Here is a 26,325-nt window from a genome sequence, read left to right as displayed (position 1 = left end):
CATTCCTGGAAGGCTCTTTGCCCAAGAATGATGAGATCCCATGGACAGAACACTCAGGACACCGCAGAGTGCAGACTGCACGGGGAGGCAGTGATCTCAGTCCCAAAAGGCTACAGCAGGGTGGGCAAAGGGCTTAGCAGGAGAGAGAAAAAAATAAGTGTTCAAATCCAGGACTTCTCTGAGAAGTCACAGCACACGTACCATCAGGGATACCCAGTGGCCTGTGGCTGCAGGACCTATGGCAGCCAGAGGCACAGACTCTGAGGCCCTGTAGTCACAGAGGATAAGAAAACTACTGATTAGGCAGATGGTGGTGGAGCTCATAAAAAAATGATGCCAGCTGATGGTCAGTGAGAAAACAAACTAAGCCTCATAACCTCAATTATGCAAATTCATCACAATTGTTCTTAACATGCTTTAAAGAGACAACGCACTATTATTACCTAATTTTATATCCTAAAATCATCAGTGGGAAGGTGGAAAGAGGCCCAAGTTCCAGTTCTTCCTCTGCCTGAGTGGCTGAATGATTTTGCTGGGCCAAATTGGAGCAGATCTCCCTTCTGGATCTATGAAGGAGGCTCTCTCTGCCTTTCAGTCTAGAATCCTGTTTTCTTCCATGTTCGGTTATAGGGAGCCCTCCCATGCCCACCCCGGTTCCAGCACTGGCCTTGGCATTCCCAGGAGTACATCTGTTCTGAGGCCAGCTGGGCTCTTCAGTTCTCCTCATGCACTCGGGTTCAAATCTCATTGCACCGTTTGCCAAGGGGCTATTTAAATTCATCGTCTCCAGTGAAATCTGGCAGACTGAATATTGTTCAAACAAGCAGGCTACTGCTTGGCTTTAAAAACCTATTAAAGATTTTATTGGCAATTTTACTATATTGTTATCATGAATTTCACCTATAAATATCACCTCTGCATATATCACTGCCTCCATATTGCCAAAAGCAGATAAACATACAGGCTTTCATAACTGTGAACTTGACTTGGTAACTCATAAGCCATACTTGCAGATCTACCCATCTGTCTACCTCTTGCAGTTCACTCCAAATGGCATGGAGCTGCCCAAGGCTCACTGTGCCAAGTCCTGGGATTTATAGAGGGCGTTCTTACACCAACATTTCCTTTCTGATAGAGACTCTACACATTTAACAGGTATGACTCACCCCCATTCAACTTCTCTTTTGCTAATACTTCGCTGAACTATACACTCAAAAAGGTCTTTCACCGATACATTCTATAATCCCCATTCCTTCTTATCCCATTAAATGGCACCGCTCACTGCCCAATGACCTCAGGAGAGTCTGTCCTCATGTCCTGTCACCTCCTCAACCTTTTCAACTTTGAATCATAAAAAAAGTTCTAATCATGGCCAATCCCCACATGAGTAATATTGTATCAAGGAAAAGAATTCCGCAGGGATTATAAAGCCAGAGACAAACCATATTCTCTACCTCCGTTAGACTCTAGATTAATATCCTGTTTGTTCTTAAACATTAGTAGGGATTGTAAAAAGGAAAAGAAAAAAACCTAAAAAGCTTAAAGAGGGTCTTTAAAGGAGGAAAAACGTGAAAGGGAGAAAGACTACTGGTTAAAAGCAGGGAGTGGGGGTGGGGTGGAGAGGTGGGGAGGGTGGGGGGGGTAGTTCTAAGCTATAATGGAAAATTCACTCAGGTAAGCAAAGTAGATTGAAAAAAAAAAAATCTATGTTTCCTAGACCTTCCTTTGTTCTTTTAAGGCTGGATGAGAAGGCTTCAACTCTATTAAAATGGTAAATGAAGGAGGATAATAGGGATATATAAACTTTAGATAAGAAATTAGGACCTAAAATGCCATCAGGCACACAAATTTGTTAAGCAGCATTTTTTAAGTGACTGCTGTACACTGGCTGTCACTATGCACAAAGCAGCAGGCTAGTTGTTAGGCTGCCACTGGATAACCAGTTACTTTAAATGCTTCCAGTAGAGCACACACTGCCAAACCCTTTACTTGACTTCAGTCTTCAGTTTAATTTTCCCTCAGGTTGGAGCTAAAGAGCCCAAAAAGTACCTTCCACTCAAGAGATTTTGAGTACTTAAAGCCCAGAAGACAAGTTGAAGAACAGAATTTTCCCATGCATACTTCAGCACATGCCCACATTAAATATGGGTGGTGTTTGCTCAAACAGCATTTTAAAATACCAAAATCGATGGAGTTAAATGATTTTTTAATTGGGACACAATGCCTCTTTCAATTGTGTTTTTCTGAACCTCTGAAGCAATGTAATGATGATTCTAGTGATATTCGAAAACAAATCAGCACCTAAGCGCAGTCGCACAAAAAGTGACAGGAGCAAATGTACTACTTTCTTGCATTTGCCAATGACAATCGCCAGTTAGCCACTCTATTAAAAAAAAAAATTAAAAATAAGCAGTCAACTAAATTTTTTTAAAAATCTATGGAATCAAGTGTTACTGATTCTTTTTCAGGGAACATTATCAATTATTCAGAAGTATTTTAACTTTTTTCTTTCACTCAGTTATAAGTCGTACATTATGGATACACACAAAAACCTTTTTCAGCGTGATCATAACATAAGCACTTGGCAAAGCAAAAATTAAGAGACTAAAATAGCCTTTATCATATTTTTAAAAATAAAATTATTCATGCTGTGGGCAAGAAGAAATAAAAGTACACAGGCTTATGCCAGAATATCATACACACAAAAAAGCCAACATTAATATCTGCTGTGCCAGCTGAATTCAAATTAACCCAATTTTACATGTTAATTAAACCAGCTATTTTCTTCTTATTGTATTTTTGCTTCTTAAATAGTAGAGTCTACAAGTGATTCCCAACAGACTTGTTCCAACAACAATGACGTATTCATTTACTTCTATTATGACCATACAATACAGTAACTGAGCAGTAATTTTTCACAGTCAATTACATGCATGGTTCTTTATGCTTAAAGATGCTGAAATAATGTGTACTATAGAGCCATATGCCTGCATCTCTAGTCTGCCTGAGGCAGTTGCCTGGGTAACACATTTTCTCTTCGGTTTAGCATAACCCTTCATTGAATATCATTAGGTGTCATTAAATAGCAAACATTAACATGAACTTCAATACACTACTTAGATAGAGTCATTTTACCCATGTAAACAAGTGCTCCATCATTTATAAGCTTAAAATAGATTATGATTTTCTGTATTTAAGATCATGAAAAAGAAAAAAAAAAAAGTGTCCACATGTTGATTCCAAATTGAATTTGCAGAAATTTCTGATAACATAGGAGAATTCAGACCAAGTTTCAGGGGTAACACTTCCAATAATATTCAATGTAAGCAAAGGAGGATTGGGCTTTTTAACTCAAAGTTTACTTTAAATTTATTCAAAGTTGTAAAACAATTCCATCATTTACATGTCAGACCATCAAAGGCTTTTACTCTTTTATAACAAGGTAGGAAGAAGGCACTTGAGTAACAAAATTAATTCCAAGGATAAGGTGCTTAAAAATCAAGGCACATAATAATAAATAGAAAGTACAGGAGATATCATGCATTATCTAAAATATTTTAAATATTAAAAATTTAATGTGTTCTATAGTTTAAATATGACAATATATGGTTTATATAGAGTTTTCTAGAGCCAATGCCTGTATAAAGAGCAGCCACCATCCCCAATAATCTCCATCAGCCCTCCATCTCATTCCACCCCAAACCAGCATCCATGTCTAAGAAAAACAATGTGCTTGCTCTACAAACACAGTCTCAATCAACACTTAGGGCCTCCTCACCCACCTTCCCAACCAGATTACCATTCCCAAACAGTGGACTTCTGATTGTTCTGAGACACATCATATGTAATTCCAAGTAAATCTTAACTTTCTAGAAGCAATGACAACTTGCCTTCTATTATCTGCATTACAAAGGGCCTCCAAATTTTCAATGTCAACTTTAAAAGACACATAGAAAATGAAAATGATCAGACTGCAGTACCATCTCCAATATACTTTCTCACCTTTCCCAGTACAGGAGGAAGGCAGGCTCCAAAATCCTGGAAAGGGGAGGTGGCAGATAGGATCTAAGAGTGACCAGGTTGGAGAGGACAACAGATCAAAGTTCAGAAGTCAGCAGCAAAGCTGTCCAGTCAATCTAAGAGTAACTAAAAAGAAAGCTGTGCCAAGAACAAATGAGTTCTTGGTTAGGGGGACTGAGATCCCAGATACAACTATGATGATAAACTTCAATCTTTTTTCTCTTTTCCACATTTGTTTTCTAATCCACAATAAGAAACGGCTACACAAAATACAATGACTTAGCTTCAGGCACCATGCTTCCACCTCCCATTGTTCCACAAATATCCATGTAGCTGTTTGAATTAAAACCTCAATCACCATGTTCAGTCCAGGGGCTGAGATGCGGTTGGCAAAAAAAAAAAAAAAAAAAAAAAATTGTATTTGATATTAAATGTATATTCCATTTTGGTTTAAACACTCTGCTCTGAAGTTAGGTAAATCATGAGAAACAAATTGATAGCACCAATAAATCTTTAAGCAACCATTTTCAAGACATACTGGGATCAGTAGAGATTTGGTCACATCCCTTATGCCTCTATGAGAATTCATGTTCTTACTGACTGAGACACTCTAGGATTTCAAATAAAAATTTAAAACAAAAACTAAATTACATAAACTGCCATTATTGCAAAACAAAAAAGTAGCCTAATAACTTAAGAAACATTATTAATGAGAATTGAAATGAAAAGTGATTTCTGATTACAATAGTTTGATTAAGTAGTGTTTCTGGATTGTACCCCAAATCCAAAATAAACAGGATGCTACTTTTGTCCTTATCCCCAAATAAAGATTAATTAAAATTTTACTACATGAACATAAGTCACTTATCTAAGAACTGGTAAGAATCTGAAAAAGAAAAAAGAAAATTTTTATATTTAATTGTATTTTGCTACACAAATATAACCACGAACCAAATACAATAAATTCATCTGCTAACACAGGCTACCCACAAATGTAGATTCTCATCACAATAACCAAAAAAATTTATTATAACTGTTTAAGCCTGATATATACGGGTTTGTATTTTATTTTATTCTCTGAAAGAACCTAAATAAATGCTGAAAAGCAGGTAAGAAAAATTTTCTGCCTACCATGTTCCCCCATCCTCTTCCACACTACCTCTGTATTCATTAGCAAGTCCTATTTCTAAAGGTCTCCTCACAATACCAAGCTTTTTTAAAAGCAGGCAATTACAACACAGAATAGCAATTGTAAAGAATAATCAAAATTAGAAACTGTTGGGAGTACTTTATATTTCTGCAAAAGCAAATTAGGCTACAAGACTTTTGAGACTCTTGCTTTTTCTGGGTATAATTATTGCTAATTGTGGAAAAGCAACATCAGCGTTTTAATGCTTTTTCCTTCAGTAAGTTGGTGACTGTTTTACTTCCTGACTTAAAAAAAAGGAAAAAAAAAACCTGTAGAAGAAAGCAATGATCAGGACATTGTAAAAAGCATAGAAAAAGGGTTTCAATATGAATTATACATTCAGCCAATCCTCTGATACTTTAAAAGAGGGTTTTCACCCATGGAAATGAAACAGCCTTAGTGAACTGAAAAATTATATTTTAAGTTAATAAACAGAAGAAAAATGTGAACTAAAATATATCAAGAGATGGGACATGACTGCATTGATTTAACTCTGCAGAAGGCCTTAACTCACCAGATGACAAGCAGAGATGAGAAAGGCAGATGACAGAGCTGCACAGGCAAGAGACACAAAGGGCAGAGGGCCGATGGTGAATGGCACTCAGTGAACACCCAGGCCTTCGCAGGGTGCTGACGGGGAAGGGCAGGAGTCCATAAAGATCAAAAACCTAATCCTATGAGTGGTTTTCTTGATACAAAGAATCTCTCAGAGTAATTTTACAAAAACTAGATGACCTCAGACTATTGTGGCACCAGTCTATTTAGAGAGGATGAAAGTGGAGACATGAGAAGAAAAAAGATTTGCTAAAAGTTTCAGCACCTGTTACTGAGACAGACTGCATAAAATGTCAGTGACCTTGGGAGAAAAACAACAGGGAATTTTAACATGCTGAATTTCAATATGGAACCAAAAGAGAGCCTGAGACTTTCATCCCCTCATCATCTATCTGGTAATATGTCACACATCCCTGGCACTTCATATGTCCAATCCATTCAAAGTCATTCCATAGATATTGATGGAATGCTACTATGTGCTGACCATATAGTTCTAGGCTCTGCAGATTCAGCAGTGAACAAAACAAATAATCCCTGCCTTCAGGGATATCAAGAAGTGTGTGTGAGAAGGTGGAGGGGAATGCAATAAAACAATGAATAAAAAATCCTTATATTACAAGATAACCACTATGAGGGACAAGTAAAAAGGAAAAGGAAGGTTGGATGTACAACTTAAAATAGCATGTGCAAGAGGAAAGCCTCCCTAAGAAGATGTCATCAGAGCCAAGACCTAAAGGAAGTAGTGAGCTTCTTAGGGGAAGAGGAAGTGCAAAGGCCCTGAGTTAAGACTGAGCAGGTGCACCATGATCAGTAAAGGGGCTGGAACAAAGCACTTTAGGAGGAAGAACAGTAGCAGATGGAGTAGTGGGTAAAGGAGAAAAGTGGCCACGGTAAGGCCTGGCTGGCCGCAGTAAGGACTTCGGCTTTCTACTCTGGGTGAAATGGGGAGGCAAAATGGGTTGTGAGCCAGAGAGTGACAGGATTCAACTTAGATATGAATAGGATCGCTCTAGTTGCTGTGCTGGGCACACTGAAGGGGAGCAAGAATAGAAGCAGGGAGACATCTTAAGAGGCTATGACAACAATCTGGGTGAGAGATGGTCTTGCCTCAAACTGGGGTAGTAGCAGCAAAGAAGGAAAGACAAGATAAAGGAGGAAAAGACTTGTTTTTCCTCCTTTGCTGCTACTACCCTAGTAGTAGCAGCATATCACATTCTGGATATACTGTAACTTTCTGCCACAATGCTACAAATGAAATTAAAAAAAAAAAAAAAAAAACCTCAATCATGTAAAATGCAGGGTCACATTTATGGGGAGTTCAATTACTTGCCAGCAACGAATCTAAAGAACTAGTCAACTGAGGGCCACATGTCCATCACCAGTTGCACTGAATCACTACAGAATGAGTTAATGAGAGTTTTAGTATCTTCTCTTTCTTTTGGTGCTTATTTAATACAGTTTTATTTTTGAAAATTTACATTTAGATGAGCTTGAAGAAAAAACAAAAACACAGCAGAACTACAGTGGTATGTATGTCTGCTCCCCTGCTTTCCCTTTCATGCATTTCACCAGCAGCCAGTACATCACCACCTTTTCTAGTACAGGTTACGTGAGCTCTACGTTAGAAATCCACCTGATGGGTCTTTTACTAAGCACCTCCCCTCAAGAGATGCCCTGGTCAGGGAACCTCAAATTGCCAGTCTTCCAGAGAGGACCACAGCAGTTATGAACTTAAGAGTTGGAAACATCCTTATAATTTGTCCCCTGTGCCTCTAGGAAACAAGACAAAGTAGGTGAGCGTGTCTTGGAGTTTGCCTTTAAACCTCCCCCCATGTTGTGGATTTGCTCCAGACTTCTACTAAGCCTATGTATCTCTTGGTCAACTTTCTGGCATCTTCCTTTTCTGTACTGTCTATATTGGTATCATGAAACCTGAGGAGAAGCTGTTGCTCCTGCCACTGTGCTAAGAAATTGGACAGAAAGACTTTTACTATATTTTGAGGGTAAACCCAACTAGATCTGATGAAAGATTAGGTGTAAAGTGCAAGAGGAAAGGCAGAAGTATGGATGTCTCCATGGTTTGGGACCTGAGCAACATTCTGAGATAGCAAACAAGAAAGGAAGACATTTTTGGAGAAAAGAATCAGGAACCTAGTTTAGGACACTTGAGTTTCCAGAGGCCTGCTACATAGGAAAATGGAGATTTCAAGTAGCAGATGGATAGACAGGACTCTGTGGAGTTCAACCAGGAAGAGAGGGCTAGAGACACAAAAGTAGGAATTATGAAGTATTTAGAACCATGTGTTGAGATGAGAAGGGATCTCCAAGAAGTATTTAGAAGAAATTAGAATTCCCAGGACTGAGTTCTGAGGATGAGAGATTAGGAAGAGCAATTAGGGAGGCAAGAGACTGTGATGAGCATTCTAAAAGCAAAGAGAATATAACTACATTAACCTATGGACTAATATTATCATTGGATTTTGCTATGCAGTTCTGTGAGATAACAGAAAAACTATAGAGATCCCTGCCCCTGGTTCCTGGCACAGAGCTTCTAGCCCCCTTGAAATTTCCTGGGTGACAGCTGTGGCTTTGTTCTAGTAAGGTGACAGTGGGTGGGTTCCTGGAGGAGCTGGTCACCCTAAAAACTTAGACATGATTAGAAGCTGGGAATTTTCAGCCCATCCCCCATTCTCCAGGGAGGGCAGAAGGGCTGCAAATGAAGTTAATGATTGATCACACCTACATGATGAAATCTCTACAAAAATCCCAAGAAGGGGGCAGCCCGGATGGCTCAGCAGTTTAGCGCCACCTTCAGCCCAAGGTATGATCTTGGAGACCTGAGATGGAGTCCCACGTCGGGCTCCCTGCATGGAGCCTGCTTCTCCCTCTGCCTGTGTCTGTGCCTCTCAATATCTCTCTGTGTCTCTCATGAATAAATAAATAGAATCTTAAAAAAATAAAAATCCCAAGAAGCTTCAGGAAGCTTCCAGGTTGATAAACATGTGGCAGTTCTGGGAGAGGGCATGGAAGCTCCACACCCTTTTCCACATATCGCGCCTATGCATCTCTTCCATTGGGATGGTCATCTACAGCTTTTATCAGATCCTTTTATAAAAATCTGGTAAAGAGTAAAGAAATTGTTTTCCTGAGTTCTGTAAGCCACTATATCTAACCAAACTCAAGGAAGGGGTCATGAGAACCTACAATTGACAGGTGATCAGTCAGAAGCAAAGGGAACAACCCAGCCTTGAGACTGGCATCTGAGGTGAAGGCAGAGGGAGGCGGTCTTGTGGGACTGAGCCCTCAACCTGTGGGATTGGATGCTATTTCCAAGTAGACAATATCAGAACGGAGTTAAATTATAAGACACCCAGCTAGTCTCACAGAATTGCTTGGTGGGGGGAAAAATTGCTTTGGTTACCAGTAAAGTAGACATACACACAGGAGGAAGAGTGTTTCCTTCTCAGAATCTTAAACAAGAGCAGAACACTGGAAAAAAATCCGAGGGAAGCGCATTCAAGCATGAATAGGCAGGGGTGAACTGCAGAGAGCCAGAAGGGAATGCTCTGGATGAGCTTTCCAGAAAGAAGTGAAGCAGAAGCTGGGGGGAAAAAGTGGAATTATGAGAAGATTTTCTTCATTTGGGACAACTAATGGAAGGTACCTGTGTTGCCAGGAAAGATGCCAGGAATGAGAGAGGAGGAGTGGCAAGTGATATGCAGAAGAGGGGGAAGGAATGCTGGAACATACCCATGAGAAGAGCGAGAAAGGAAAGCCAACTACAGATGCTATTTCACTGGGCAACAACACAGAAGTTGTGCACAGAGCAAGGAATAATCCCATTTAATCAGATAAGAAAAGTGTCTCAGAACATTTAGGGTACTTGGCTAAGGTTCTAGAACTTTTAAGAAACTTAGTAAGATGTAAATGTGGCTTTTTTTCAACCACTATCCATGTTCCTTCCAGCACACAATGAACAATCCTTTCTGTCTGAGGGAAGTAGTTACCAGAAGAATGAGTAATACTGAGATCTAGAACATGGAAGCCCTTTTCCTGTAGGAGTAGACAAGGGAGAAAAACACCTGGAAGCACTAGATGCAGGAAGTGTGAAGTAGATGGAGGGAAGTAAAAGGGTGTCCTGAATGTAATTACAGTTCATGTAGTTCATTATGGGATGTCCAGTTCTCCTTGACAAGAGCCCTAATAGATGGTCTGGGAAAATATCCTTATCACCCAAATAATGTAAGCCTCCTTAAAAGCAATGCCCCCCACACCAAAAAAAAAAAAAAAAAAGTAATGGCCCACAAACTTTAACAGGTATTAGAATAAACTGGGGAAATGATTAAAAATATTATCTTCTTATACTATGTAGCCATAAAAAGGAATGAGAGAGATTTCTTTATATGTTTAGAGTGATCTTTAGGATATACAGCTAAGTGACCAAAGCAAGTGTATATCCTAGGGACTAATACTACACATATGTTGTAATGGTTAATTCAATGAGTCAACTTGATTAGGGTTTGGGGTTAAACATTATTAAACATGTCCAGATTAAACATTATTTCTAGGTGTGTCTGTGAGGGTGCTTCTGGGTGAGATTTTAAATGGCAGACCTTAGCAAAGCCCTCCTCAATGGGGTGGGCATTGTCCAACCTGTTGAGGAGCTAAATAGAACAAAAAGTAGAGGAAGAAAGAATCTGCTCTCTGCCTGACAGAGCTGGGACATCTATCTTTTCTTGCCCTCAAACAGGGATTCATACCATTGGCTCTCCAGGTTCTCAGGTCTTTGGCCCGAGAATGAACTACACCACTGACCTTCCTGGGTCTCCAGCTTGCTTTCTCAACTTCATAATCACATGGCCAATTCTTTATAAAAAATCTCTCCCTCTCTTCTCCCTCCCTCTATCTCAATATATCTATCTCCTACTGGTTGTGTATCTCTGGAGAACCTCAACCTACACACATGCATATATACATGTACTATATCCATTGTCTCCCACGGGAAGATACCTAGATAGATAGATTAGATAGATAGATAGATAGATAGATAGATAGATAGATAGATAGATATCTCAGCCAGTCTCAGGTTTCCTTGCTATTTCTCAACATGTCATATATATGTACATATGTAGTAATATAGGGAGTTTACCTAGTTGCCTCTTGAGTATGAATGGGGACAGAAAAATGAACACCAATTTACTCAAAGTTGGGCAAGAAACACCCTGTAGAAGCAGCAGCCAAGAACTAAATGAAAGAAGAGTGACCTCTATGGGGAGAGAGGAGACAGAGTAAAGGAGTTAGACATGTTAAATCAGATTTCTAAGTACACCTTGCTTCTGTTAATACAGCTTGGACTTGGGAAACATATGTTTTACATATTCAAGAATTAAATTAAGTCTAAGAGAAAAAAAAGCAATCCCTAAAAATTGAAAACAAACTGAAACGAATGAACCTAACCATATATCAAGTTGGTGGCAAAACCACACGGAGAAATGAATTGTTTCAAATAAATTTAGAACACAGTCTTCACTTTCAAGTATTTAGTGGGATACATTCTAAGCACAAATAGAGCTGAAAAGAAATCTTAAACTTCACTTGATATCTAACCGTTAGCAGCAATACTGATGTTATTGTTTTGAATATACCCTACATAGTACAAATACGTAATTACATGAATGTTGCTGGTAACCAAGGTTTTTCAGTGAAAGAGTAAAGAGATGATAGAAAAAGTAAAGAAATAAAAATACTCTGAATTTAATCTTGTCAACTGTTTAACTTTTGCATTAGAAATCCCAGTATGAATTGCAAACTTCTTCCCCATTATCCACTGGGAAGACTTCAAAGCAACGGGAACCCAAAAGCAGCAGCTAATACCTAGACTGTGGTCTCTAAATACAACTGCCCATTAAAAAGAATAAAGATTCCATGAAAGAGAGGATGATTCCAGGTCTGGAGTGGGAAATACATAAAACAACATCCTGTGTTGCCAGAAAGCAAGTAAGCTATCAAATATTAATGGATCGCTAAGGAGAAAATATAAATGGCCCCCCACTGGCCAAAATGAGATCAATACAATTGATTAAAACATGCCAAATATGAACTTAAAAAGCATTGTATGAGTCCATAATACTCAATATAATAAAGGCCCCCATTCCCACAAAAAATCACTACCAATTCAATGAAACCTCGGAAGTTATTACACCACCAGCTCCTTATGCTGAAAACTGGCTCAGATCAAGGAAATCTAGCTGACTTCTATTTCTAAGCCAAACTCTCTCCTGACTCCAGACACAAACATCTAACAGTTGAGCTCTCCAGTTGTATGTGTAATGGGTACGTAGATACTAACATGTCCTATAGGAAGTCTTGTTTTTGCTTCCAAATCTATTCCTCCAGCCGGATTCCCTTAGTTGTTTAGCTTGCTCTTTTCCATCTCAGAGCCAATGTAGCAAAAAAACTCAAAATTCAACCACCTGTCATTGTCTCCACAATGACACTCTAATCCTGTCATCTTCTGCCTTCTTCCATTCTTGCCCACTTCATTCTATTCTCTACAAATCAGCTAAGGAGATCCTTTCAAAACTGAATTTACATCATATCTGTGCCATGCTCAAAACTCCTCAGCGAATTCTCCTACACTTGGAAGAAAACTGTACAAGAGCTACACAATCTGGCCCCTGGATACCTTTTTGGCTTTTCACTTTCCTGCTCTTAGCCAGTCTCAGGTCTCCTTGCTACTTCTCAAACATATCAAGCACTTTCCTATTTCATCTGCATCTGTAATTCCCTCCACCTAGAAAGCTCAAATCATAGATTCTCATATGGTTCATTCTTCCTGAGGTCTCTGCTCAAATGTCATTCTGCAGAGGTCTTCCCTGACACCCCAACCACCACGGCACTCCAGAGTGCACAGCCACTCACCACCTCCTTTCTGTGCTTTAGTAGATACAACTACCTGTCTCTATTGCTTTACATTATTTGCTGTATAAAAGCATGTTGTGGGATCCCTGGGTGGCGCAGCAGTTTGGCGCCTGCCTTTGGCCCAGGGCGCGATCCTGGAGACCCGGGATCAAATCCCACATCGGGCTCCCGGTGCATGGAGCCTGCTTCTCCCTCTGTGTCTCTGCCTCTCTCTCTCTGTGACTATCATAAATAAATTTTTTAAAAAATTAAAAAAAAAAGAGCATATTATTTACTGTTTTGTTTAGAACAGTGCCTGGCACATAGCTAATATCAATATATATTAGTTAATGAATGAATTAATCTGAAACTAACCTAGATTTTTTTCAGGAATTAGATTCTTTCAGGTCTGTAACACCTGACCACTTTACCATACCATATATCCTTTATGACAGAGACTAAATTACCTTATAATTTCTATGCAAGTTCAACAGTTACCTTCTTTCATCTCTTACTCTTCTAGATTGAAAATCCCAAAACCTTTCCATCAGATTGTGATGAAAGCCTTACCCTCAGAAACCTTCATTAAAGTCTGAAAATCTCACTCTATTTACTAGTCAAAGTCATGCATTAACAATTATGCCATAATCAATGGGAAAGTTAATAGGCACCAAATCTCCTCAGAATTCACTTTAGGAATCCCTCACAGCTTAGTGCAAGACTGTTTTAATTTCAGTAACTGCCACACCCCGTGCATATGACACTGCCATTGGTAGAGAAACAAATTTGTGAGCAACCAGGAAACAGAGCTCACCTTATCCTTCATTTCCTTTACCATTTTTTTTTAAAAGATTTATTCATGAGAGACTCAGAGAGAGAGAGGCAGAGACAAAGGCAGAGGGAGAAGCAGGCTCCCCAAGGACCCCGATGCAGGACTCGATCCTGGATTGTGGGATCACGCCCTGAGCCGAAGGGCAGACGCTCAACCGCTGAGCCACCTAGGCGTCCCATCCTTTACCATTTTAGATGTGAGTTTTAAACACCTCTAGTACAGAATAAAGCAAAACTAGACAACCAAACAATGAAAATGGGAGAAAACTTGTTTTGCTCTTTCATTTTCTGAGCACCTCCACATGCTGGGAAGACTGTGGAAGAAGTGTTGATATTTCCAGTTGGCTTGGTAAAGAAAAATGAAAATTCTGACAATATGGTATGCAGTGGGACCTCAAGGTTGAGTCTAAGAATAGTGAAAGGGGGAAAATGATCCAAAAACTATCCCTGGGTTAGAAAAAATGAATGAGAGGAACGTTAGGACAGTTTTTCCTCAGTCTGTGGGTGTGGATGATAGTTGGCCTAGTGCTCATAGAGGTTTTAGGTCCACCTTATGGCAGCCAAAGAATGAGTCTCGGGGGCTAAGAATCTTGCAAAGGGCATCAGAACTTTAAAGCAAGGACACAGGCAGAGTTCTCATGCAAAGCTCCATTTTCAATATCCTTCTCTACGTGTAGAAGGTCCCATGGAAGAATAGATTGGGTACAAGACCAAAAGAACTGGGTCCAAATTCTAGTTCCAGCAACTTACTATGTTGCTGGGCAAACTATTTAAACTCTGATTTTATACCTCTCTTTGTAAGTAGGGAGCAAAAGCACCTGTTTTAAAGACTTGTTATGTCTATTAAGTAAAAAAATGGATGGAAGCTGTTAGCAACAAACCTGGAACCATATAGGTACTCAGTAATTATTTGCTTCCTACATTCTTTGGTCCAACCATCTAGGAGAAGCTATCAGCAGAGCACCAATCCCATAGAGTATTTTTGCTTTGAAAGTTTTTCAGGTAATAAAATTGCTCCCCTCCAGGCATTCTTGCCACTCTGCAAGATCGCTATCTCCCAGGATGTAGAATCTGGAGTGTCTCAGGACTAATCTTATTGTGCCCTTTATTCTGTGCATGTCAACCTTCACCAGCAGCTCCAGAATCCCTGTTTACCCCCACACTATCACCCACATCTAATCACCAGGGCTCTGTACGTTCCCTTTTCTGTGCCCTCTCAAGAACCCTTCCACTGTGCCTTCTACAAGACATAATGAGCAAATCTTGCTCAATCCCCTCTCTAAATGGATCCCTTTCAAATACTCCTCTAAATATCTCTTTGCCTTATTGCTCTAATCAATACCTGGCTCTTCCTTGAGGGCAATGTTTCCTCTGCAGCCCCCTCTTAAGTACCGATGGGCTTTCCTCTGCCATCTTAGGTGGACCAGGCTTATAAGCAGGGCAGGTATACTCCTTCCTTCTCATCATCTCTTCCAGACCATCTCCCAACCCTCCCTTCCTTACCCTATCCCTTTAAATATTCACACCACCTGACTATATCACGCAGCAACCTTCCTGGTTCCTATCACCTAATGACCCTGCTTCACACCCTCCAACCATATTTTAGCTCTGTGCACTAACACTTCAACACTGAGCCTTCAAACACCTAGACCCGGGGTGCCTGCGTGGTTCAGCTGGTTGAGAGAACAACTCTTGATTTCAGCTCAGGTCATGATCTCAGGGTCATGAGATGGAGCCCCACATTGGGTTCTGTGCTCAGCAGACTCTGCTTGGGATTCTCTCACTTGCCTTCTGCCCCTCCCCCCATTCATTCTCTAATAAATTATAATCTTAAGCAAAGCAAAACAAAACACCTACAGCTCCCAAACACTTGAGCTACTCCTCTCTACCCTTCCTCAGGCACTCGTGCCATGGTCAGATCTAGGTGTCTGCTATTACCAATAACTGCAATACCTCCTTATTCTCAATGTCCTGCATCTCACATTTGGGCCACTATCTCCTAATCCTCCTGTTCATCCTCCCTCTTATACCCTGACTTAAACAATCTTCAACCATACTCAAACATACAATTCAATAAGCCTATCACCCTCTCACTGCCTCCTACGGGCCAATGTCCTCTCCTTACCCAGATTCAATCTACAGGCAATCATTAAAATCACTCCCCTGAATCCCCTCACTTCCCTGGCACCACTCCTACTCTGAAAGTTTCAATGGCCAAGCTTTTAACCCTGCTTACATTTGTCCCTTTCTATTCCATACCAGGAGCTAAGTGTCTGAACTCTGGAAACTCACTCTGAAGTTCATGACCACAAATCCTCAGGTGGGCTCTCAAGCAAGGTCCTGCCTGGGGTCCTTTCACACTCCCACTTTCAAGTAACTATGTAGTATATATACTTTCTCTCCTCCAACTGCGCATACTTCAACCTGCGTCCTCCTTCTCCTCTATTTCCCAGAAGCAAACTTCCCCCCAAATCCTACCACCACATCTACACAGTATCTCTGTTCTATACTCTATCTGCCCTTCCATTTTTCTAGCTTGGCGTTTCTTACACTTTTTGGTCTTAAGACCTCTTTTACATTGTTATGAAATATTGAGGATTCCAAAGAGCTTTTATTTACATGGGTTATATGTATAATTACTGTATTGGAAATTAAAAGATAAACTTTTAAAGTATTTATTAATTCACTTACAAGTGAATAAACTATTACATGGCAATATAAACTATTACATGGCAATATAAATAGCATATCTGTATGAAAACTATTTTCTAATGAAAATGTAGGAAGAAAAAAAGCAATTATATCTTTGCAAATCTCTTAAGTGTCTGACGTAATAGAAGACAGCTGCATTCAATCTGCTGTAATATGTTGTTTTGTTGGAGGGATATAAAGAATTTCAGTGTCATGCAGATTCACAGAAAAGGAAGCGTTTTAACAGCCTTTTCAGATAATTGTGGCTACTCTATGGTACAACACCAAATCCTAACAAGTGATCATTCCTCGGAGATTAGTTACAATATGGAATGTGAAACTGCATCTCACTCTATTACATTAAAATCCACAGTCTGTTTTGCACTGTGAATAGATCTTTTACCCATGCATGATTTTGAAGCACCCTGTACTGGACAACTGGAAAACACCTTTCCCTAAGTTATGCCTATCTTCCAAATGTTGGCACATTTCATTACACTATATTAAAAACTCATAATCATTAATATCTCCACTAGTTACATCAGAAAAGTCTAAGTATTGGGAAGCTATCATATGAAAATTTTAATTCTCTCAAATAAAAAGTGTTCTATGAAAAAATCACTAGTTCAGCTAGCAACTCAATTCAGTTGCTCAAGTGCTTTTTTTTTTTTTTTTTGCTCAAGTGCTTTTCCTCAGACGGCCATGACAATAACCACCAGCAGCAATTCTTTATATATACCAATTTCCCATTTAGTTACCCAGAATTTTCAAATTATGTATGCTCAAGGGTGAGATTTAGCAAAAATCAGTGATTTTTTTCTACTTCTTCAGAGACATTCTGAAGTGGACCTGACATCCTTATCCCTACTGTCACTGTGAATGTGTTGTGGCGTAGACCTCGACTGTTCACTCTTCTCGGTTGGCTTGATGGTACTCCTTAACTGCAGCACCACAAGTTTGACCCATCATGGATTCCTTGAAAACGTTTTCAGAGACTCCCAGGGGCACGGGGGAGGGGCACATTTTGAGAACAGCTGTTCTAGATGAACTCACCCAGTTCTCACAAGAACCTACCTCCTTCTGAGACAATGCACTAGTATTTCCTTTCCTCTCCCACATGTCAGAGCTCTGCTCTCTACAGTCATTCCCATCGGCTTACATTAACACTGCCATCCATCCACAACCCTCCTTTCACCTCTCTTCCCCCTTCAGTTCTGGCCCCATTTCTCACCTTCCAATGACAGCAACAATCTCCAAAAGAGGGCCTGCATTTGGTATGTAGGAGAAGGGGGAAGAGGAGGAGGGCTGTCCCTACATATGAATGAGAAGTGAAATCAACACCCAGTCATTAATCAACCCTTTCTCGAATTAAAAAGAAAAATAAACCCAGGCACCTGACATTCCTAAAGGTTTTCTAATATACCAGCGACATAATACAAACCTTTTTAAGAATTCTTTTTAATTTGCTCCTTGCAGACAGTGTCTAGCCACCACATTGCACGCACCCCCCTATGATTTCAGACATCAAATATTAACACAAAGTGAGAAATGCAAAAAGAAAGGGGGTTAATCAGACACCTTGAGAGAAAGAAAAAATAACACTGATTCAATGAGAGCTGCTAATGAGGCTTTTTGTTTTGGTAGATTAATTTGGGAGTCTGATGACTAAGAAGAAAATTTAAGCTTCTCAGGTGACTGCTGTTGATTATTACCAAGTTTTTTTTTTTTTTTTTTAATGAAAGAGATGCCTTTTGCTTAATTCTATAGTTTATGAATTTCAGGTGTTTATCTGAAATCTAAGTCCACCCTAGTATGTAGAAAACGTTCCTCATTAGCAGACTGAAAGACCTCCTCTTATTGATTCTGGATTATATTTGACAGATGATGAGCATTTTCGACTGTGAACTGCTGATATTTAAATACATTACCCTAATACTCTTTAAGCATTGCCAATTGTAAACCTCATTAACTCTCAGCATGTGGCCAAGGCCTGGATCTTACCGCAACAGCCTCACAAAGTGCAAACAGGTATATAAAAATGATTTTATCATCAACAACATTATTATATCCTCCTTCACCTTCTGAAGTATTTAAAGGCCATACTTTTCTTTTCCCCTCAGATTAAGAGTGAACATGGGAAAGGCAGAGAACACACCTGACTTCTACATCCACACATTTCAAAACCTTAGACTTTATTTTTTATTGTTTCTTCTTTGACACCCTTATTCCTCATGCCTCAAAAACAAGAACATGCCCAGGACTGATTCCGTCCTCTGAAGAGAAAGGAATTATGTGTTGATTATACAACTATCATTTTAATACAATAAAATGCAGGCTGTGATGGTAAAATGCATATGTCTGCTCATTAAGAAATCAGGATCTCTGATATTCCTTTTTTCAAAAGAAGAACCCACTTCTGTTCATGTGTGGAGTGCAAAGAACTTCTACACCTGAGATGGAAAACAACACACGTGTTAAATTCATATATGATCTCAGCAAACTGATTATATGCAGAGCCAGCCAGTGCCCACCCCACACAGACAAGGGTCAGGCTGTACCAGGCAGTGAGCCTCCTGGGCACAATACCTCCAACTTTTTCATGCCCCACTTCGTCTTCCCAGTAAGCTGTTCAAGTACTAGGGAAAACAGCTTTTGAACCCAGCTCTCTCTCTAGCAAGATATTCCTTAATAATAAACAAACAGAAATATGTTTGCAAAGCTTAACAGGACCTACACAACATTTATTTTTACTTGCTCTTGGTTACAGCTGTGTGAATAATGTATAAAAATTATTGCTGGATATACAAAGAAAGCTTCATTCCCATTTTAAACAAAACATAATGACGACAAATATAAAACACACATCAAAAATCATAGAAAACAAATCCAACATCAAGCAGGGAATTCTGACTGTTTAGCTAAGGTAAAAGGGTTTGGGCCCTATAAGTTTTTAGAGACCCTCCTTCCTTCCCCTCCTCCTGGCATTCCTCCTCTCCTTTCTCCTCAAATGCTGCAACAAGCTCTCCTCCTTACCTATGAGTCCCACCAAATGAAAAGTTTCCAGGACCAGGCATTTCAAGTTTCTTCTCATCTCTCTCAAGAACTTTAAAAATTGATTAAATCCATTATTAAATCTATTAAAACAGTGCAATTTGAGGAAATCTAAACACAACAGGCAATTAGAAGAGGGGTACGGAAAGGTGAAATTAAAGACTGAGTAGGTTATAACATAGGCAAACTGTGCCTACCCCCCAGACTCAAATTACCCTTTGATGGCTCTCCATTTCTCTCAGAGTAAAGATCTCCAATCCTTAATATGAAGTACAAGTTCCTACAGTCTGGCAACGGCCTGCCTTTCCCATCACTGTGTCCTGTACTTTTCATGCTCCTTGCATGCCAGCCTCTGCATTTCAGAAAATGAGCACAAAGCTCATAGAATGGAAGTCTGACCAAGTCACTACCCAATGAAACATGTATTAGAATCGAGAGTGCTCCACAAAAACAGAATCCCGTTCAGGTAAGTTCATGCAGTGCACAGGTGTTTAACTTTTATGCCTAGAGTTCAGCCCAACCCCACACAGAAGTGAGGCCTTTAGGAAGTGGCTGTGCCCTCACAGAGACAACCTGCAGCAGGGGTCTCTACTTGGATAATGTCAGGATCTGGCCAAAAGTTACTACTGGAAACTAGGCTATTCAGGATCAGGCTGGTTGTGACTACAGGCTTCCTAAAGCACAGAAAAAATAGGTATGGTAGGGTATGAGTTTCTTGGAGCTACTATACTGTAACAAACTATGACAAACTGGTCACTAAGCACAACAGAAATTCACTCCATCACAGTTCTGGGGACCAAAAGTCCAGAACCAAGGTGGCACAGGGTTGCCCTCCCTTGAAAGGGAGATTTCTTTAGGGGAAGATCCCTCCTTGCCTCTTCCAGCCTCTGGTGGCCCCACAGTTTGTCACATCTCTCCCTACTTCTCATAAGGAGACTGAGAGCATTTAAGGAATGGATGAGTCAGGGTAATCTCATTTCAAGAACCCTGATTTAATCATATCTACAAAGATACTTTATCCTAATAAGGTCACATTTCCAAATTCTAGAGATTATGACTTGTTATCTTCAGGTAGACATTATTCAGCTACTACAGTGAGTAACTTAGAATTTGTACTAGAACTTCCATTCCTCAACACACCTGGGCTCTCATAACTTAAGGGGGGTGGTGGTTAATACTTCTTAGCAGATTTATCTACATTTGGTCAACAAATTGCTGTGAAACAGAGGCCAGATTTTGGACTAGACATTGATGAAAATATGTAGGACCTGGTCTATACACTTAAGAAACCACAACTAGTGAGCCAGTATCTACCAAGAAATGAAGATTTCAATTCACCATGTTATCTGGGTCAGCACAACTGCCACCACTTTTAAATCCTAAAGTTATCAATCTACAAATAGTTCTTCAAATTTTAATCAGATTATGCACTAAAATTCCTCTGGCCAGCCAAGCAATGTGATTAAGCTCAAAAAGAGCTTTGACAGCAACTGGAGCCCTCACCAGTGGTTTCCCTTGGTTTGGTGTATGTGTTGTGTTTCCATGGGCCAATACATGGCTTCATCATGTCATTTTTTCAAGGAACAGTAGTTGATTTGGGAAGATGATCTGTGACTTGTGAACTTGATAAATGCTATGCTTCCAAAGAGAAGGAAAGGAACAGGAAATGAAGGCATCCACAGTTTTACACTGAGTACAGATGTATGGTTACGCTTATTTGTGAAGTACCAAAGAGCTGCATGTTAGGGTTAGGGAAAATGGTGCACAAACATCTGAATAGGCCTGGGTCTTAGGCACATCTCAGCTCAAACACCAGCCCAGTGCTAGTAGCTCAGAAAGCCTAAATAGTTTGGACAAGTTCTTCAACTTGCTCTGTGCTTTTGGAAAGAATTACCACAATACATATGGTGAGACTTAAAATATTTCTACCCTTGCATCAAGGAATGCCTCTAAATTCTTTCAAAAGAATTAATTAAACAAAAAGAAAACTGGAAACAAAAGAAAAACTGAAGTAACTCTATAAGGGCATGATTTCATAAAGTATGGCACATAATTTCATAGAAAATGATGACACTATTTAACGCTGTTAATATGAACCATGTATGGAAATACAAGAATTGGTTGATAAAGTCTAAAAGCTTATAAAAGAACTGCAATTAAAATACATTCTGATTGTGGAAAATATCGATGCAGGCTAATAAATCATGGGAGACACTGAAAAAATTCTAAATAATCATGTGAAGATGAAAAGATTATGGGTGGTTATTTTCCGTTTAGAAACAAGTCTTTGCAACCGAAGGGGGAAAAAAGTCATAGGGCAACAGATTGAGGCCATCTAAGATTTTCTCTGTCACAGTAAAACACTGAGATTTAAGATAATACAAAATCTGAAAGAAAATGTCAAGTTAAAGAGGATGATGAGATTAGGAGAAAAAAGGCAATCTGAAACAATGGAAAGGCCACAGTCTTTGGAGACAGCTAGGCTTGGGCACCTCTTGGCAAACTGCTTGATCACTGACAGCACACGCTAGCTCATGTGCACAACCAGGAAAGCAGAGCCAGCATTTCAGATTTGTTATAAGCTTTTGAAAAATATATATATATTACGTTATGTATGTACAATGTATGTCATGTCACTATAATGAATCAAAGGCTACTGTTTCTGTAGAGTATGTGTAAAAATAAATAGGAAAAGCATATAATGTTAATGGGGTGGGGTTAGGGGGAAAAAACAATGGAAGGTATTACAATTATATAACTTAATACCCATAAATATATTAATTTAATGAGGAACCAAAATGTCCACCAAAAGAGAGAAAGAGATCAAAATATAAGAAAAAAATCCTGTCATATTAAATTTAAACAGAAAATGTCATTAGGAACTTTAGATTTTTTCAAGTATACTTTTCCATTCTTTCCACTGAGAAGCCAGAGAAGTAGTAATAACCTAGTAATGATAAGCCAGTGCCCAGCTCTCGGTTTCTAAGCATTATTCCCAACTAAAAGAACCAGGGCTTCTTGAAGAAAAGAGTGATTTCTAGGTTAGAAGCAGGAAATATACACAGTGAGCCTGGAACATCTTACTTGCCTAAAACAGGGAGCACTCAGAGGCATAGGGCATAGGAGCTAGGCTGAAGGGACTCTCCCTGCCCACTGGAACAACTGGAGCATCTATGAGAATAACAATAATCGATTATAATGCACTGAATTTAAAATAAAAACTTCCATGAATTTATACTGATATAAAGAGAGAGAGAAAATGGGGTGGAAGAAAGCTTTTCCTTAACAAAGAATGCTAGATAATAAATATGGGAGAAATGACAGAATTTTACAAAATAACCACTTTTCAGGGCACCTGGGTGGCTCAGTTGCCTAGTATCTGCCTTTGGCTCAGGTCATGACCCCAGAGTCCTGGGATCCAGCCCTGCACTGGCTCCCTGTTCAGTAGTGGAGTCTGCTTCTCCCTCTCCCTCTGCCCCTCAACCCCCACTCATGTTCTCTCTCAAATAAATAAAATCTTTTAAAAAAATAAAAAGAAAAATCACCACTTTTCAAACCGCAATGTAATAGCTGACTCAAGAAAGGATCATCATAGGCGCTAACACTAGTGGATGAAAAGTTGCTAGGAGACAGGATATGCACATTCTCTCTAGTATCTGTTTACTAATTATAAACAAAAATGGTTTCTATACAATCTGAGGGACACCACCTTAACCAAGTGATCAAATTTACCATCAACAATGCTGCGACCACATGCCTCCTGAGGAGGTACAACAGGTAGGACAGAAGCTCTCCTAACCAGTACCAAACCTTTAACATGAATCCAGGCCTGAAGAATCAATTAGAGGAGTCCAGAACATGGGACCTTCAATAAAATAACTGGCCTGGGTTTTAAACATCAATATCATGAAAAAAAAAAAACATTAGAAGGCAAGGGTCTATTCTAGATTAAAAGAGATATAACAACTAACTATAAGAACTTTGGATCCTAGATTTAAAAAAGAAAGCAAAACAGCAATGAGCCATTTGAGGTTGGAGGCAGGAAGAAAGATCCAGTTTATTGGAATATGGACTGGAAATTAGTATATACCTCACATCACTGTTAATTAGTATATACCTCACATCACTGTTAATTCTCCTAAGGAAGATAATGGTATGGTAGTTATGTAAGAGAATGTTCTCATTCTTAGAAGATAAATGCTAAACTATCATGACATCTAAAATTTACAATTAAATGGTTCAAAAAAGAAAATGATGTATATGCATATAACTGTATGTAGAAAGTATGCATGTGTAAAAAGTAAAGACAAAGGTGACAAATGTGCTAACAATTAATCGAGGTGCAGAGTATATGGAGGTGTTCATTATACTCTTTCCAAGTTTCTGTAATTTAAAGAATCTTTGAACTATCAAGTAAGAAAAAAATTAATTTAAACCTGAATCAAATCATTCTTGTTGCGTGTGAGCTTGGTCACTTCCTATGAATCCTGAACACAAGGCGTGTGAAAGCAACCATATTTTCCCCCCCAAAAATACATCCACTAGAATAAATCTATGTTCGATGTGGCTTTTGCTTCAATGGACTAGTGTGAAATATACATCAGCCTCTTCATGCACCATCCTGGAGAGGCCCTGTGAGAGGATGATGGCCTGCTCGTATATTACACACAGTTTCCCACCAGGCAAAGAATGCTATGTCGGTGTGGGACTAGAAAATAGAAATAGCCCAAATAACCTCAACTAGAATAAAGAGAGGAAGCAGAGTCCAGAAATCCTCCAGGATGTTACGCATCACTGCTAATATCCATCCCTCTCCCTCCAAGCTGCAAGACCTTCATTTTGGGGAGGTTACTTCCATGCAAGATGGGATCACGGGTGCGTAAATAAGAAAAGGTTAGTGCTGGTAAAAACCGAAAGCATTTGCAATACATCAACCAATTTTACTTTGGTTGTATCTCAACCCAGTGCATGTGGGAAAAATCAGACAGGTGACAAACAGGGAGGGCCCAGGACTAGAGAACACTATTCAGGAATACCAGGTAACTTCAATCTATGGAAGGGGGTGCTGACAGGTGGCAAGGATAGAAGGCGGGGTCTACTATAGTTAATACAGAGAAGATGAGCTTTTGGACATTGCACTTGGTTATTAAGAGACATTGGTATTTGTATTAGCAAGAGTTTGGGATCCAAATGCCACACTTAATGCTAAAGCCAACTGCGATCTTAAAACAGCTTAAGAAAAGCTCATTTTTAAAATGTGACAACACTGGCAGGGGAAATTTGCAAAGTATCAATCTGTCTCTTCCAGCTTGGGTATAATGCCTTTCTTAGTGATTTGGAATCATCCTATTATTCTATCTGTTAGATTCATACTATTTAATCATATGGAAGACTTCAAGAGTTATTTGAGTAGAGGGAAAGATCAAAGAAAAGTTATGTTTGTAGAGCTATATTTTACATTTACTCACAATTGTTATAGTTTCCTTGAAAAATACCAGTATATGTACAAACACTCTAGTAGATCTGACACCATTCATCAACTACAGTAAGTCTCTGAAACTATTCTTGACTATCAAAAATACACACAGAGGGGCACCTGGGTATCTCAGTCGGGTAAGTGTCTGATTACTGATTTCAGCTCAGGTGATGATCTCAGGGTCGTGAGTTCAAGCCCCATGTGGGGCTCTGTGCTCAGCACAGAGTCTGCTGGAGATTCTCTCTCCCCCTTCTTCTACCCCTCCCACCACTCGAGTGTGCTCTAAAATAAAAAAAATAAAAATAAATAAAAAATACACACATAAAATCCCCAACTGTGATAAGAAAATATTAAAGGCATCATTTCTAAAATAATGCATTAATTTTAATAGAGAATATGTTAAGAGATGGGAATGTGTTCAGTGACTTCAACAGAAAGCTATTTCAAACAAAAAAATTAAATGAGATAATTATAAACAAACATACCCATCTTTGGTCTGATCCACTACGCCGCTTAAAAGCTCCACAGTCTTTGGATTGGGCTGGCTTTCTCCAAAAATGTTCAAATATCGTGTGACGAAGTCATTGGGAGACATAAAAAACTCACCATTTTTTTCAATGCTTGCATACTGTTTAAAGAAAAAAAAGAAAAGATATTTTACCCTCAAAAGTATATAATCAGATCAATATGTGAAAAAGCTGAAAATAGGCAAAGGATAAAACATCAGATATGATAATATACTCGTCTCAAGAACAGTTACTTCCCAAGACCTCATAGGAAAAAAAAATATGTTAAGTCTCCCAAGTTTTATGTTTATACCAGTGGTTCTCAGTTGGGGGCAGCTTAGCCTGACTGTTCAGCTTATAAACATCAACGTTTTCTAACAGTCAAGTATAACTAAAGAGGCTCAACCTTCTCTATATGTTACCTGCTTTCTGGGGATGGAGGGGAGGGGTAGGAGGGGCTTCTCTAGCTCTGCTCTTCCTCCATTTGTTTTCATTTTTCCCCATGGTGGGGACATCTGGCAGTGTCCGATGATAAATGACTGTCATAACCTGAGGGGGAGGGAGGCTACCAATATGCAGTTGGTAGAGGTCAGGACAACCCCCAACTCCCCTGGAGTGATCCAGCCCTAAATGTCATAGCACTGACACTGAGAAGCCCTAGTTTATGGAAATTTGAAAAGACAAATTATATCCTGTTTTTAGCAAGGGCATATAGCTTTAAAAAAAAAATAGGTTGTTTCCGTCCATGATTTTATATTCTAATTCTTTGGTCCCCATTCCTGTTTCAAGGGCACCAATAATGCAAGAAAGGAAGACCAAGAGACTAAGCCAGAATGCAAATTATTAACTATATGGCTTCCTGGGGGATTTCATGGAAGAAGATATGAAAGTCTGCTCTACTTGGTGTTCTCTTCATCCTAGAGGGAAATGGCAAATGAGAATTAGGCAGCACTCAATGCTTTTTCACAGCACTCCTCTTGCCTTTAGCGATACATTCCAGCCTCTGTAAGTGGGAATCTGTTCATTCCTGTCCCAGGGAGTCCCAGGGCCCAAGGGATCATACAGTACCCTAATACAGCAGGAGAGGACCTCTTGATCCTGGGGAC

General features: G+C 39.4%; 1 protein-coding gene across 3 annotated transcripts in view; it reads right to left on the bottom strand.

The window, feature by feature from the left end:
- SLC25A13 (solute carrier family 25 member 13) overlaps nt 1–26,325 on the bottom strand; it is a 185,332-nt gene that overhangs the window by 121,409 nt on the left and 37,598 nt on the right. For 2 of the 3 annotated variants that reach the window (XM_072784069.1, XM_072784070.1), the window contains exon 3: nt 25,199–25,341. In XM_072784069.1, coding sequence (XP_072640170.1) covers nt 25,199–25,341 — 143 coding nt within the window. Of the gene's footprint in view, nt 1–25,198; nt 25,342–26,325 lie in introns of those variants that run through there. The other variant, XM_072784071.1, reaches the window with a different exon arrangement.

Source organism: Canis lupus, chromosome 18, assembly GCF_048164855.1.
Source record: "Canis lupus baileyi chromosome 18, mCanLup2.hap1, whole genome shotgun sequence".
NCBI classification, from domain to species: Eukaryota; Metazoa; Chordata; class Mammalia; order Carnivora; family Canidae; genus Canis; species Canis lupus.
This window is presented reverse-complemented; position numbering and strand designations above follow the sequence as displayed.